Source organism: Microtus ochrogaster, chromosome 21 (genome assembly GCF_000317375.1).
Source record: "Microtus ochrogaster isolate Prairie Vole_2 chromosome 21, MicOch1.0, whole genome shotgun sequence".
Taxonomy (NCBI): domain Eukaryota; kingdom Metazoa; phylum Chordata; class Mammalia; order Rodentia; family Cricetidae; genus Microtus; species Microtus ochrogaster.
The window spans coordinates 40,011,422-40,028,102 of NC_022022.1; the positions used below are offsets into that span (position 1 = coordinate 40,011,422).

A 16,681-nucleotide genomic window follows, 5' to 3' on the forward strand; every position below is an offset into this window, starting at 1 on the left:
AGACAGAGAGAGACAGAGAGAGAGAGACAGAGAGAGAGACAGAGAGAGAGACAGACAGAGAGAGACAGAGAGAGACAGAGAGAGACAGAGAGAGAGAGACAGACAGAGAGAGAGACAGAGAGAGACAGAGACAGAGAGAGAGAGAGAGACAGAGAGAGAGAGAGACAGAGAGAGAGAGAGGAGAGAGACAGAGAGACAGAGAGAGAGAGAGAGAGAAGGGTTTTGTTGTTACAAATTTTGCTGGACTATTATAACTCCAGATAACATCCAATAAGAAGGTTCATGTGTGGTTCCACAAGGGTCTGTCTTACTTTATTGTCTGAAAATGATTTGAACTCCTAAGTTCCATAAGGCAATCTCATTTTCCCATGTAAGAATTCTTATTTTTTTGTAAAATTTATTTTTGTTTTGTGTACATGACTCTTTGGTTTGTTTGTTTGCATTTATGTGCACTGTGTATGTGCCTGGTACTTGCAGAAGTCAGAAGAGGGCATCAGATCACCTGAAATTAGAGTTACAGATAGTTGTGAGCCACCATGTGGGTACTGAGACTCGCACCTGGGTCTTCTGAAAGAGTAGCCAGTGGTATAACTGCTCAGCCACGTCTCCAGCCCTGGCTACAAATTCTTCTGAGGAAAACATAGACTCACGTGGTAAGCTTACGCACTACCTTCTTCCTCCTCCAGAACTTGAGAAGAACTTGAAGCTGCCTTGTTAAGTTTCTTGGGAGTAAGTGAAAACAGATTTTCCCTTATTGAACTAAAAATGACCCAAATTTCCAAAATAGTCTGCAAAATGACGAATCTTGTTTCTTGGACAAGTCATTCATGGCAGTGTATAGGTCATTATTCAGTGCTGTGCCACACAGAGAGGTGGTCCATGCTAACCTTCAAGATGCTGGCGCTGGGAACACTAAGACATGTGCATATGTGAACGAGGAAGAACGAGCGTGCAATGAGGAAGCTCAGTGTTAGTGCTTGTGAGTTCACAGAGGAGAGCCCATGTTTTAGGGCAAGAACCAGTGTGGACAGAACAGAGATTTATAAAGACAGGGCATTCTAGGGAGAGAGGATTGGTACTGATTGTTATTTAAAACCACAGAGACTTGAAGTTAATTCTTAGCTGTGTAGCTAGAGAAATAAACCTGTTTTCACCTTGTTCCAAATCCAGAAAGTAGGGAGCATTCACTCAGTGTCTGGTACATGTTGGCACTCATATGTCAATGTTGATATCAAAAGAAGGCATGGAAAAATGTGTTTAGCGGAGAATGCTCATACATGGGTAAAGGGAAATACGCACCTCATTTAGATATGTTCCTTCATGTGTCTATTCAATTAGGATTCACCCGAAGTTCAATTTATATTGGTGGGGTATGGTTTTATCTGTAGATATAAACAGCTCAGATTGGTGGGTACCTATGTGACATGATTCTCATCATTGTCTTTATCAAAAAAAAAAAAAGGAACAAGGGTGAAACAGATATCAGAACATTGCAGCTATTCCTTCTGGACACACTGGACACACAGGAAGAGGGGGCTCAGTTCTGATGCCATCAAAAAATAGTCCCCTTCCTGAGAAAACAGGAAGAGAAGCATGAACCTTAGATTCAGATGGCCTATGCCAACTGCCAGCTACAGGGACTAGCTAACTGACATTCACTGAATACTACATGCTAGCTGTTCTGAGCAGCCACTTTCAACCTCACAATTACATGTAACAGGTGCTGCCATTATCCCATTTTATAGATGGAAAAGGGAAGGAATGAAAGAAACAGACAAGTACTTGCCCACGTCCCTGTAGCTGGCAGTTGGCATAGGCCATCTGAATCTAAGGTTCATGCTTCTCTTCCTGTTTTCTCAGGAAGGGGACTATTTTTTGATGGCATCAGAACTGAGCCCCCTCTTCCTGTATTGGAATCTTTTGTGTGTTTTCATTAACTATTCTGTGTCATCACGCAAGCAGCGGAGGTGGTTAGTAGCACTATCCATTCATTCATGACACATTTATCAAGTTCCTATTTAAGATCCAGGCAATGTGCTGAGTGCTGGAGTTGCCATGGTAACCAAGATAGAACTTTCTCCTGCTTTCATAGTTTATGGCTTTGGAATGAATCATACAAAAAGAGGCACTTGCAATACAATTTGATAAAGATTCAGAGGCCATATCTAGGGTCTTAAGAATACATCAAAAGAGCCACCTACTCTGTGTTTGAAGGACTAAGACAGATTATCTGGAGGAAGTAACACCGAAGACATGGAGGATGCCAGGAAGAAATAAGGCAGGTGAAGAGGTTGCTGTAGTCAGGGAGTGAGAAGAAAGGGATGGTTTGAAAAAAGAGGCGAGGTCTACAGGCAGAGGAAGCATCTGATCCACACTGAGTTCAGAACAGCAGAGGCAGAGTGTAAGCAGGGTTGAGAGCAGACATGACATTGGGGATAGTGTTTGGTGGTACAGGCAGGAGTGTCGCAAGACCACTGCGTGTCTGCTAGACTCCCCGCGTCCTCACAAGCTAAGCTACTACATCTTGGATATGCAAGGGTAGAAGATGAGGCCAAGGACTAGGAGGTGTAGGAGGTCCCTAATAGAGATGATTAATCAGCTCAGAGATTTTGGTCCTGGGCAGCCACCATACACGCTCAGGGCTCAAACAGCCATGTTCTTTCTTCCCCTAGATAGAATTCCTGAGACTCAAGACACTCTGGTGTCAAAAGTGCTCTCCTTCCCAAGTCAGTAGACTTAACCAACATCATCTCTGCTGCAGCTGCATCCAACTGCCTGCCATGGGCACTGTTTCCCCTGGAAACAGAGCTGGAGCTGGCAGAGTCACCAGCGCCCCCTGTAGGGTGCAGTGGTTATCCCTATTGGTGCAGATGGAGACACAGAAGCTCAGTGACATTCAATCACTTGTCACAAGCCACCAAGCAACAAGTGGCAAGGTGGAGCTGGGGTCTGGACAGAGCCCAACGCTTCTGTAACAACACAACAGCTTCCTCTCTGCCACTATTGCAGTCTTTTGAAGAACCCCGAGCTCTTCACGTTTCTTACTGGCTTCCTCTTCTCCATGTGAATACTTCTTTAACATTCTCTCGTGCTTCTCGGGCTGAGCTTGACCTGCCTAATGAGCCTAGCATGACCTTGAACTCCCTATCCTGCTGCTTCCACTTCCCAAGTGCTACGACTGCAGACGTGCACTACCCTGCCCACTTACGGGGTGCTGAGGATGAAGCCTAGAGCAGTCTGTCAAACGAGCCACCTCCCCCAGCACCTTACGGACCCTTGTTTTGAAGATGTTTCCCCAAAGTTGGTTCATAGATTTTAGGGGTGCATCTCTAAGAGTCCCCCATCCTGGATGACACCCTGAACTTTTGTATATGTTAAGTGAACAAGAGCTTGCCCCATCTGGCTCCATCTCCAAGATCTGAGACGGCCTCTCATTCTTCATGTCCATTAAGGAAGCGAGAACTATTTTTGATGTTCGCCGCTATTTCTAAAATCTCCTCAGAGGGACTGGTGACTCCTCATGCAGTGACTCTTGGCAGTGCTTGGCATCCTAAATTAGAGCAACAGGAGGGGTTTCTTGCCTGTTTTTGTTCTTTGCTTTCGTTCTTACCACTTTCATTACCACATTCATATTCAGTATCCATACTCGTAGCTCTAGGGTTTTCTGATCCTTTACTCCCTGCTGCCTCTCCTCACAAACACCCAGCAGCAAGTTTGGTGTACGCCAGCCACAGAAAAGGATGTCTTCACTAGCTAAGCCTCAAACGCAGGCCTTCATGACTGTGTCGCCCGCCTTCGGTTGCATGTCTCTCCACCAGAGGCTGAGCTCTGCTCGCAGTCAGGTGGCCCTGGCTCTGCGTCCTGGAGGCATTCTGGGTGCTATTACTGATTACCCTGCCCCTTCCTGGCCGCAAACAGAAAAAGCAGTGCTCAAATTGTTTCCATTATCACAGAGCATTTTCTCAGAAATATCGCTGTTTTTAAAAATGGATGGGGTGGGCATGGGATTATTTCCAGGTAATGCAGCCATGGAATGCTCTAGAAAAAAGCTGGTTTCCATGGGGCCCACAACATAGTTTAGAGTCAACAGGTCTGAGTACGTGTACAAACTCTGCCTTTACTAACCCTGGGATGGGGATGAGATACTTCATTTTGGTCCACCGTCTGTAAGATATCAGTACCCAAAGCTGTTACAAGGAGAGGTTGCATTGCAGAGAAGTGGGGGGGCTGTGACCTGGGAACTTCCGTTATTACTGTTTTAAAAAATATTTTCAAGAGGGGCTGGAGAGAGGCAGAGTGGTTAAGGGTACACACTGCTCTTGCAGAGGACTAGAGTTTAATCGCTAGCATCCACAGTAGGTGGTTCCTAACTTCCTATAACTCTGGCTTCAGGGGATCGGACACCTCTGGATTCCACGGGCACCTGCACAAACTCTCACACACGCACAGAGTCAAAACAAAGTAAAGGCTTTAAATGCTTAAAATAGTTATCAAGAGAACCATGTGCCTGTCTGTCCTCGGGGTAACCAGGTATGTTCTGTTTCTCAGGAACCTCTTTCTCCCTACGAAACGCCAGTCTGCCAAGGCTGAATGTGATTTCGCTTTCACGAGTGTTTTGTCCGATAAAATGAAAAACTAAAGGGACATCTTTAACCTTATTAGTCTTCTTCAATCAGATAATTATATTTTTGTTACAGAATGACGAAGTGGAATTTGTCCGAACTGGCTATGGGAAGGATATGGTCAAAGTTCTCCATATTCACAGGGATGGAAAATACCACAGCATCAAAGAGGTGGCCACTTCGGTGCAGTTGACTCTGAGATCCAAAAAGGATTACCTACGTGGTGATAACTCTGACATCATCCCTACAGACACCATCAAGAACACAGTGCATGTCCTGGCGAAGCTCAAAGGGGTACAATCGTGCTTCAACACTTGCTGCTTCTTGGTGCAAATTCAGTGCAAGCTCGCGCGGGGGTGGAACTTGCTTATTTTAAGCTCTCATTTCCTTTTAACCTATTTTTACATATATGCTAATTTTAAATTTTTCCTTTCTGCCCTAAAATTCTCAGGCTTACAGAAAAGCTTGTTTCATTTTATTCTTTTGATTTATCTCATTAGGTAGGAAGAAAGCTCCTGGGCAAATTAACCTCACATTGGAGCTATGGGCGAGCCAAGCAAGGCCATGGGAGAATTTCAGACTAAATTTAGCATGGTTTTTTTTTGTGTGCTTTTCTTTGAGTCCTATCACTTTTAGACTGTTCGTTTGTAGCAGAAAGGGCATTGTGGTACAGTAAAAGAGAATATTGATCATAAGATCAATACTTAACAGCAGAATCTACTGTCCAAAATTTTGTGCTCCCTGTTTAAGTTTTCTGATTGCTGCAACAAAATACCCCATGCTCCAGGGTGCGGGGGGGGGGGGGGGGGGGGAGCAGCTGAAGGATGAAGAGCTTATTTTAGCTTGTATAATCCAGAGGTTCTCAACCTTCCTGATGCTGCGACCCTTTAATAAAGTTCTTTATGTCGTGTTGATCCCAGCCATGAAGTTAATTTCTGTTGCCACCTTATAACTGTTATTCTGCTACTGTTATGAATTGTAAAGTAAATATCTATGGTTTTCAATGGTCTTAGCTGACCCCCAAAGGGTCTCGACTCACAGGTTGAGAACTGCTGGTAGCCCATCACTGTAGGAAGTCTTGGTAACAGGTGTGTATGCAGTTAGGTATCCTCTGTGTGGTCAGGAAGCAGAGCGGGGAAACTGGCATTCAGTTTGCTTTTACCTTTTCATTTATTCTGGGATCCCAGGAGATGGGATGGGCATACCCACATTCAGGGTGGGTCTTCCCCTTATGGAAATGCTCACATAGACACACCTAAAGACTGACCTTCTTAGGGAACACTGGAGCCCATTTGCAAACCTCATGATAAGCTCCAGCATTACAAACACATTGAGAGAAGATTCTGGATGTAAGTTGCGTTTTGTCTCCTGGCATGCAAAGCAGGCTTCTTTTAAACACAGAACCGTTCTGGGGAGGTGGCTCACCTGCCAAAAGACTGGGTGATCTTCCAGAGAACACTGGCTCCACTTCTAGCACCCACATGGCTCACAACACCTGGAACGCCAGTTCCAGGGCTCTAACACCCCCCTTCCAGTCTCTGTGGCACCAGCCATGAACATAGTGCACACACATGTATACAGGCAAGACATATATAATAAAAATAACGAAAATATTTAAAAATAAAAAATGACAAGATAGAGTTTCCTAGGTGATCAGAATCTATGAGCACACCCAGGAATAGTGGAGGAGAAACAGGACCGGACTATTTAATCTCCTGAGATTCTAATTCTGTGTTTCTCTCATTGGAAGAAACCACTGATCAGGAAAGAGCCCCCTGTGAGCATTTGGCAATTACTTTTGGCTGGGTTTGCCAGTGGATGCCTGTAATCCCAGCCCTTGGGAGGACCACCATGAGCTTAACCCTGCCTGGGCTACACAGAGAAGCTGTACCTTAAACAAATAAAACAAAATATGCTGTAAGCCAGATATAGGGGTTTATAATCTCAGAATGAGGCATAGGCAGAAAGATCATGCGTTCAAGGTCAAACCGAGCTATGTTGTCAGTGAGCGGCTACCTCAAAATAAGCCAAACAATTAAATCAGCCCAGGTCTTTTAAACGGGACATTTTTAAATGGACATTACCAGTGTTTCTTTCTTTCTTTCATTCCTTTGTACAGATAAAGAGCATAGAGGCCTTTGCTATGAACATTTGTGAACACTTCCTTTCTTCTTTTAACCATGTCACCCGAGCCCACGTCTACGTAGAAGAGGTCCCCTGGAAGCGTTTGGAAAAGGTTCCGTCACTTACGTTTCCAGTGTATTGAAAGAAATTGCTATGGTGGTTTGTGCTGGAGTGTGACTGGGAACCACTTTGTCCTCCCTTTCAGAATGGAGTCAAGCATGTCCACGCGTTCATCCACACCCCCACGGGAACACACTTTTGCGAGGTGGAGCAGATGAGGAATGGTAAGGAGCCAGTTTCCGTGGTTTTATTGTGCAAGAGACATCAGGCGTCTGTTGTTGATGGCTTTGCTTCTCTGGCCCATAACAGTTCTCTTTACTGACACAGAGGAAAATGGTAGAGCGTTTGTAAACTGTTTAAATCTGACACTGGACCGAACTGGGCCTTTGAATTGTACTTTACAAGGTTATCTGCCTTTTGCTGAAAGGTAGCGAAGAAAGTGAGTCTTTCTGCTTCAAAAGCTGGAGTTTGAGTGGCAGAAATTTAGCATGACCCAGTTTTGAAGTGAAACATGGGGGGGAGGGAGTAAAGGCTGGAAATGACAAGGATGCAAATTTCCAAATTTTCTGACTAATATTTTTGGTACAGTATCATGAAATAGTGGATAGTAGCCAATATTTGAAATCACTAATGTTTCCCTGACATTTTATTTGCATAATAAAACCCTAATAGTATCATAATCTTCTTACAATGAGTCTCATTTAAAATTGCAATGACTATTACATAATTGTATTTAGCAAGAAATTTAAAATTTAAATCTAACTATGAAACATTCTTATAATATAGTCCTTATTAGTACTAATAATTAATCTGAGCGAATAAGGGTCCCAAAACTGGTATTCTATTGATTTGTTGAGGTTGTCAGAAGCAGAATTAGACAATCAATTTAGATTATTTAATCTCTTCAAAACATGAGAACTTTGAAGCATAGCACCAAAGATGGAAGAAACAGCTATCTCAATAGGAGACATAGTAGTCATTAAGGATTCAGTGTTGACTTTGAACTTTCCTGTTTCTGATATGAGAGTTCCCTCTGTATGCTGTGAATATGTTTTATTACCATTGGTTAATAAAGAAGCTGATTTGGCCTATGGCAGGGCAGAATATAACAATTCAGGAAATGTAAACAGAGATAGAGGAGGAAAGAAGGCAGAGTCAAGTTGCCATGTAGCTGCCCATGAAGTAAGAGGTAACAAACCACGAGCCTTGTGGGAAAATACAAAATAATAGAAATGGGTTAATTTAAGATGTAAGAGTTAGTTAATAATAAGCCAGAGCTAATAGATCAAAGAGTAGTTAATTAATATTAAGCCTCAGAATTGTTATTTTATAAGCGACTGCAGGAGCTAGTGAGCAGGACCTGGTGAGGGGAGAGAAACTGGTCCAGGGAGAACAGCGGAATGGAGAATATTTATAGCTACATGTTTCTATTTCATGTCTTATCTTCTTTATCCCTTAAAATTTCTAACTATTTGAGTTAAGACTAGATATAGCTAAGTCTGACTTAACATTTGGATATTATCTCTAAAATTATTTATAGAAAAATTTGAAACATTGTGTTAACTGAAAAGATGATTTGATCACCAAAAGCTTAGTCATTTGGCAAAATTCTCTCACTGAGCTGTTATCTAAAACAACTTGCCCTCCATCTTGTCTTCCCTTCCTGTCTTCTTTTCTTTTCCCTCATTCTGAGTCTCTTTCCTCCTTCCTTTCTGATGTGTGAATTTAGAAGCAAAAACGCGAAACATATCCTAACTCACGCCCAACATTTTCTCCCTAAGCCACACTGACAACTCTCATGAAATTTTAAAGTCTAAGCCAGCTCTGCCTAACTTTTTTATAGTTCTAAAGTCTTTTAATATTCACTTTAGGGAACCAAAGAGAAAACAAGGAAAAATATTTTTAATAATAAATTTAGCTTAATCCCAAATGTTATTCACTCGTTGAAATAGCAAGTCTCCAAAATCATGTACACAGCGGTATTAACCATACAGCCTGAGTCACTTTTGCTAGATTTCAAGTGCTGACTGACAACAGGTGGCTGGAGGCCACTCTATTGGTCAACATAACTCTCGGCTGCTTTTCAGAGGCCTTTGGGCACTTAGCACACTCTTTATCCCATCCTTCATCTCACTTTCAGAGACTAGAAATAACCAGAAGTAGGCTTGAGCAGAGCTGATTAAAACTAAATGTACTCGGGGAAATGTCATTCATTCAAGAGTATTGGGTCACTCACTCATGCACTGTCTACTAAGCAAGGAGACTTTGAAGACGTATTACCTGCACAAAAGGTGAGGGGATGTGCAGGACTTTTCCTGACCTCAGAGAACCTGTGGCAGATTTCATTATTGGAGATACACCTGTAAACAAATTCATCACAACCTGAAAGGCTAAAATCCACGGTTGAGGGATTAAAGGCATCATAATGGAGCAGACACATTCCAAAACTCAGCTCTTCCCAGGGTAATGTAGAAGGCTTTGGCAGAAGAGAGGAAACGTTTCCACTGACTTTGCGAAATGCTCTTAGAGAGGCAGGCTCCAGAGAGGAGCGGAAGAGGGTTCTAGGGTATGCTGAGCTCCTGATGCCCACATAGGACAGATAGTGATTTCATTGTTGAACAAGCAAAACAATTGTAGAACAGAACTAAGTCCAGTGAGTCTGATTCCTTGGGGGTCACTGAGGGGTCTCCTGTGCTGGAATGACATATATAGTCTAACTTAAGGGCAGTTTGCATGATAAAACATAGAACACATTCTAATTCCTATCAACTGACTCTCTAGTTAAGGCCAGAGAGGTCTTAGAGTCAGGATAGGCTGTGTTCGAAGTTGAGCTCCACTAGTTAATAGCATGACTGTGAGCCAGTGAGTCACGGGTCTTCAGTGGGTTTTTACTTGCAGTATAACAATCTGAGGTCCACCTCTACAGTCGTCCAGAGAAATAAAGGAGATGGTTACTATATTGACTTTATTAAAGCTGTAGGTATAGTATCTGGCATATAGGAACTTCTTAAATAGTAGCCATAATTATTATTATTTAGCTTGACGTCAGAAAAGTAGAGGTTTCTCATAGTCAAATGAGTAAATGAGTGTGTGTGTGTGTGTGTGTGTGTGTGTGTGTATGTGTGTGTGTGTGTAAATCTGTAAGGTCTTTGTCAGATGTTCATTTTGAATGTTTGTTTCCCAGCTGCTGGGGCTATTTTGGGAGCCTCTGGCATATTTAAGAAGTAGGACTTCACTGGCAGAAGTGGGCAACCAGCTCTTGGTTCTGACCTGCTCTTTGATTCCTGGGCAGCTGCCACACATGCAGCTTCTGCTCCACGCTCCCTCTACCCCGCATGTCTCTGTTCTGCTATGCTCTCTCAGCCCTCACGGGCTGAAACCCCGTGATACACTGAGCCACACAAAGCTTTCCTCCCTTACACTGTGGATTCGCTTTGCTCAGCGGTTTTGACCAGAGTGTGCTGAGCAGGCTAGAAAGGCAGCCTGTCGTGAGACGCCTGGGGATTTGTTACAGAGATGAACGAGGCAGGAGAGGTAGGAGGAGATGTGCAGGCCGGCAGCTTATTGTCAGTCCCTGTGTGAGGCCTTTATGCAATGTAACCAGTGTGCCAGGGGTTGAGTGGAGGTGGAGGCTGAATGGAAGGAGTTATCAAAGTCGGATTTACAATGGAAGGACCGGCACTAGAGAGAATATACCCATGGATAAAGTGTGGAGGATCAAGATGGTCTGTTTTAGAATGAGAAGAGGGACATAGATTTGGGGACCATCAACGGCTGGACGATAGATATATGAAACCCAGCAAAGGAAATAGTTCCAGAAAATAGAGATATCATATAAAGCATATTGACCAGGTTCTGTACAGGGACAAAACTGGTAGGATAAATATGTATATATCAAATGGTAATTTAGTAGATTGACTTACAGACTACAGTCCAGGTAGTCCAGGGGTTGTGGTCTCACACCGAAGAGCCCAAGAATCTTGTAGTTAGTTGCTGAGCCTGTAAGGTTGGATGTCTCGGCTGTTCAGCCTGGCTCTGAAGGCCTGGAGGGCTCCCAGAGAGTCGCTGGTTGGAAGCCCCAAGAACCTCATTCAAATACCGCTGTAAGAGTGCCTAAGTTCACGGCATAGGTGTGCTTGCCAACAAGAGTGAAGGCAAGCAAGCCAAGGGCAGAAGTTTCCTTCTTCCATGTCCTTTTATGTGTGCTGCCACCAGTATGCGCTGCCCACATTTAGGATGGGTCTTCCGGCTTCAAATAATCTGATGAAGATAGTCCTGCACAGGGGTGCCTGGTGGCTTGGGCTGTGGTTGTTCCCAGATGCAGTTCAGCTGTTAGCCAAGACAAAAAAAAAAAAAAGTGGAAAAGGGGGAGGTAAGAGGACCCAGGGAAGATTCCTTAGTTTAAGACTAGGGCAGAAGGCTGGTCTGAGAGACAGAGAAAGGAGGTGTCTGGAGAAGGTGGTGTCCTAGAAGTAGAAGAGAACCTCATTTTTATTAGGCTAGTTACAGGGGCAGCAAGAAGTGCTGCAAAGAGACCCATATGTAACAATATGTAACAGCTCAGCACATGGCTTTCTCCTCCAGGTATGGTTTGTTGTTGGGCTAGAGGTGATACAACTCAGAATCCTAGGTAACCTTATTTTGTTACTTCCTATTGGGGGGGGGGTCACCCTGATAATAAATAGCCATTTGGATAAGTAGGAGATGTAAAGACACTGAAAGAGAAAAACAGGCAAGACACCTCAGACATAAGAACCAGGTCATAAACGGCCCCAACATTTCCTCATTTCCGACAGTCATGCCTCAAGGAGGGAGGCCACGTGTGGTCTCACTGAGTGTTCAAGCAGAAGATGAAATAGATTTGCTATCTGCTACAGAAAGGTTAAGAAATCTAGGTTAAAAGATAGCAGAAGAGGAATTCGGAGTTGGTAAACATCCTTGGTGATTTCTACAAAGATATTCTCGGGCAGGAGAGTGGATGTGGAAGGTACCAGTGGCTGAGTCCAGGACACTACTGTGATTAGGGAAAGCCGCGTTCTCTTACCAGCTGCAGGCAGGGAGTCAGAACCTGCCTGAGTTCTGATCAGAAGGCCGCCGCTGCTGCCCATGTTCTAACGCTGTGGCTCTCACCACACAGCAGAAAGAGCAGCCTCAGAAGCAGTTCAAGTCTTTTGTCTTTGTAGATGGCGACAGCGCTTCTGGGAACAGATAACCCTGTGGCAGTCTGCCCAGAAGTTCCAATCGACTGATCTGGAGCTCATGCCGCTCTGATATCCTGCAGGACTGGCAGGGCTGGAGTAAAGGGACAGCTATGCAGTAAATGAGTTCAAGTCCCCATGTGCGCTGGACGCAGCAGTGTGTCCACACAGGGTTCTTCAGGTGAAACTATTTGAGTCTCTCTTTTGAGACTAGAAGTGTATGGTCTTTTTGTGGGAAAGTCCAATTCCTAATTTTTATCTAAGTATTAAAATGGAAGAAATTATGGCAGGAATTTCTGTTATAATCATCTTCATAAGCAACACCCAAGGAGAGATGGCTCCGTGGCTAAGAACTCCTGCTGTAAAGGCATGAAGACTTGGTTTGAATCCATAGTGCCCATCGCGTGGATGCTTGTGCATGGGACTTCAGTACTTGGAGGGAAAGATATTCTGATCCTGAGAGCTTTCGCGGGTCAGGCAGCCCAGTCAAAATGGAAAGCTTCCAGAGAGAGCCTGTCTCAAGGCAATTACGTGGAGAATGTTAGAAACAGACACATGACACCTATTCTGGACATTGTACACACACACAGAGGGGCACACACTCACCCACTCACATGCACACACATACACAAACACACACATACATACACACATGTTAACACATTAAAAAGAAAAAAAAGAAGCCATGGCCTTGTGTAGGTTTAACTGAGAAAATTATCATTAACTCATATGCTCCAACTTCCCCAGTGAAGGCCAGTGTTACAAACCCCTATGGTTTGTGGGCTTGCTAGGATGATAAGAATCCTCCCTCCCCCAGCACAGGTTCTCAGACACGCACTCATCCACATGACTCCAAAGGGATCCTCCCCAAGAGAACTAATGGGTTTCACCTGGTCGACCGCACTCCTTCCTGTTGACCTGAACAGTGAGAAGCCTGCTGAATCTTGGATGCCTTAGATCTGGTGTTGCTGTAAAATTAATTATATTCTTCCTTCTCTGAGAAGTTAGCCAAGGGGTCAAGTGAGAGTCAGCCGGAGAGGTAAGCAGGTCAGCTGAGAAGCACTGAGACGCCTGCTTCCATCCTTTGACCCTTGGGTTGAAGTCTTTCTTCTGCTCCTTCCATAGGAGAAGCTCTTGGTAGACACAAGGTCCTAAAGTCGCCTTCCTCGTCACCCAGTCAAACTAAAGTCAAGTTAGCCCTCTGCTGGTGACATCCTCTCTCTCTTCTGCGGCACCCCAACCCTGCTGGAATTGCACAGCCGGGGTTTTGATTCTTGGGAGAACAGAAGGCTCAACAGAGGCGAACATTATTTAGTTGATCTTTGCTTTTCCTCAGCCCTTTTCAAGTTTGCGGTTTCATAGTAGAATGATTTAATATAGTTTTAAAATATCTCCCTTTCAGCTATTTTTGTCCATTTTTGGAGGCGTTAACTGTGGAAGCAATTATCTTCTTCATGACAGGAATTCTCCCCCCTCAGATCAGTAAAGCTTTGTGACTTTTGACACCCGATGCGTAGGTAAGGAATTGGGCTTGTTTTCTATTAACTCACAGTGAGTTCCTTTCCCTTAGAGAGCTTAAAGGGTTGGCGCATGCTTCTCCGAGAAAAAAAAAAAAAACACCATTTGCTGAGTGTGTAGGAGGACACTGGGAGCTGAAGAGATTTTGTTGTAGCCCTTGTGCAACGTGAACTCTTCTTGTGGCGTTACTCGTGACCGAGGCGGGGAAGTGTGGGCTGGTTAAGTCCTCTCCTCGGATGGTACCCAGAGAAGGACGCTGCTTCTGGTGGAATTACTTCTTGTGGCTCTAAATTGGGATCCTTTTAGAGTGTGTGTGGAAGTGTATTTTTAGTTGATGGCCCCATGAATTTGAAAGCCTCAGGTTTTTCCCAGTGCTCAGTGGGCTGGGGCACTGCCAACAGAGAAGATAAAATAAGTGCCCTGATTTCATCCAGCATGTCTAACATGGGCCAAGGAGGAAAGATTCTTTCAAACCTCAAAGAGGGTAGTTTTTGTTGATGGTGTTCACCCAGTGGTGGAGGGCATCGGAGGAACTGGCTTCCGCTCTGACCAAACTGGGAGCAGTTCATTGTCCATGAGAACAGAAGATGTCTATTCTGTAGGAATCCGATGCCAAACCACATTTGAAAATGCAAGGGCATTCTCTGTTTCCAGAGTCTGCTAAGAAAAGAAACCATTTCAAGGTAGCTAGCCAGGGCTGTCACAGGGCTAGTGGAACAAGGATGGAGGTCTTTGCTTTCAGAGTCCAGGGAGCCCGTAGGGTACAGTACTTGGACAGGTGGTTAACACTGGCGTGGAAAAGCCAGTGGTGAAAAGACCACCGTGTTGCCTTTCACAGTGTGTTTTGTACACAGTGGCTGCTCTGTGGAGCCTCCTGTTCTTTACCTGAGGTGCATGTCAACTCCAAAGCCCAAGGATGGCTGCTGTCTTTATTTCACAGATGAGAAAATTAAGATAGGGAGAGGTGAAGTGCTTCCTCCAGGGGCACAGTTTTCACGCAGAGGGAGAGTGCTGTGGTAGGGAGTTGCTGGGACTAAATGTAGGGAATTTGAATGCCAAGACTGGGATTCTAGACATGCAATGCCACTCTGCACACAACCCAGCACCACCCTTTTCTGAGGAAGATTATGGGAGGAGCCAAAGTAGACGCCGGGGATGAAAGTAGACGCCTGGAAGATAGGGAGAGCGACCATTAGTTCATCTCTCCCTTCACCTCTTCATCCTCCTTCAAAGGCTTCTACTATTTGTTTTTGCTCCAGGCCGCCATATTCTGTTTCATTTCTTAGAGTTTCTCAGAGGAGTGGCCGTGGGATGCAGTCTGAATATTTGTAATGACTGGAGTCGCTCTTTCATGGAAACTCACAGGAAATTTATCCTTTGAAAGATTTATCTCTTTATCCTTTTAAAATTATGGATACTGTATGTGTCTGTGTTGAGCACGTACACACGAGCACAGGTACCCACTGAGGCCAGAAGCATCAAACCCCTCCAGAGCTGAAGTTAGAGGTGGTTGTGAGCCAACCACATGGGGGCTGGGAACTGAACTTGGGTCCTCTGCTGGGGCAATAATCTTTCTTAGCTGCCAAGCCATCTCTGTAGTCCCTGTGAAAGTTTAAGGGATAAAAATCCTATCAAGATGCAAGGAGCCATTTCAGAAAGTGATGCTTTACCATTCAACGGATGACGGAGATGCTTTTCAGAGGCGGAGGCCTCCAAAGCCTCTGTGGATGGGAGCAGGGTACCCTCCGGTCTCCTGGGAAACCCGCTTGAAGTACTGAAAGGAGGCAAAGAGAGCTTCCGGAAGGAGAAACACAGCACAGATGGAGAATGAGCTGGGGGGAGGGATAAAAACACGGAATCTCATGGCATGCTGCTGAATTTAAACCTCACCTCTGCCCACTTATTGCTGTGCGATGGTGAGCACAGAAAGGGAAGTCTCCTGCATAGAAACGTTTACTCTGTAGACTTCTGAGGACACAGTGGGAAAACACCTTGGGAAGGCATCAACCAAAAGCTTAGAAACTGGATGGGTTGGGCCAAAGTCAAGGCCTTTTTCCCTCTCCTTTGCTACCTGGAGTGTGAGAAATGGAGGGTGTAGGGAAGGCTCACGGCAACACTGGAGGAAGTCCACTGTCTAGGCAAGAAAGAGAGTCCATTGTTGTGTTCTCGCTCCTTGACACAGGTGTGGTTCTCCAGGGTTTGAGGCAGACAAACTGCAGTTAGACACTGTTTCTGTGGGACCAGCGTCCTTATAGGTTGAGAATCTGGGCTGAGGATGCAGTGTGGGGGTGGAGCACCTGCCTACCATGCAAAAGACCCTGAGTGCTTCAGTACCAAGAACCAAAGTAAAAGAATAACAACAAAAAAATGAAATCAGACAAACCTGGGCAGCTGAAGGTGCAGCTTCCTCTTGGTCTGTCTTCAAGGACAGCATCCGATCAGAACTTGTAAAAGTTAAAGTTTTCTGTCATGCCGGTTTATCCTAGTACATGCTATACAGAACACTCTATTTAATCAGAACATCGAAGGGAGAATCAGCTGATCTACCACTAATCTTCCGGCCATTGCTTCCTGATGGCAGGACGCTTGCAGCTTTGAAAATATCAGTATAGGCAGTGCTTGTCTGGCTCCGGAGTGAGTCACAGCAACTGAAGCCACACAGGTGGTAAGGAAAACCAGGGTGGTTTTGGAGAGCTTTGTTGGTGTCTCTGACCCTTCTTGCTGTGTAACTCCAGATGTAGCTCAGGCTGACTTCTAACTTGTGGCAATTGTCCTGCCTCAGCCTTCCAAGCATTGAAATTATAGACGTGGGGCTTCTAGACCTGGCCCTTAGGTCTTAAATGTGGACTATGAATTTTCTTCTCCCTTTACTAAGAACATATAATGATGCCCAGAAACTCTGACTTTTGACTTTTTTTTTTTTCGAGACAGGGTTTCTCTGTGGTTTTGGAGCCTGTCCTGGAACTAGCTCTTGTAGACCAGGCTGGTCTCGAAACTCTGACTTTTGACTTTTTTTTTTTTCGAGACAGGGTTTCTCTGTGGTTTTGGAGCCTGTCCTGGAACTAGCTCTTGTAGACCAGGCTGATCTCAAACTCACAGAGATCCGCCTGCCTCTGCCTCCCGAGTGCTGGGATTAAAGACGTGCGCCACCACCGCCCG

At 44.8% G+C, this 16,681-nt stretch overlaps 1 protein-coding gene across 2 annotated transcripts in view; it reads left to right on the top strand.

Moving 5' to 3' along the window:
- LOC101998151 (uricase) overlaps positions 1–16,681 on the top strand; it is a 33,526-nt gene that overhangs the window by 6,735 nt on the left and 10,110 nt on the right. Inside the window, exons 2-4 of one of the 2 annotated variants that reach the window (XM_005357413.2) lie at positions 4,698–4,916; positions 6,742–6,858; positions 6,952–7,030. In XM_005357413.2, coding sequence (XP_005357470.1) covers positions 4,698–4,916; positions 6,742–6,858; positions 6,952–7,030 — 415 coding nt within the window. The remainder of the gene's footprint in view (positions 1–4,697; positions 4,917–6,741; positions 6,859–6,951; positions 7,031–16,681) is intronic. The other variant, XM_013350008.1, reaches the window with a different exon arrangement.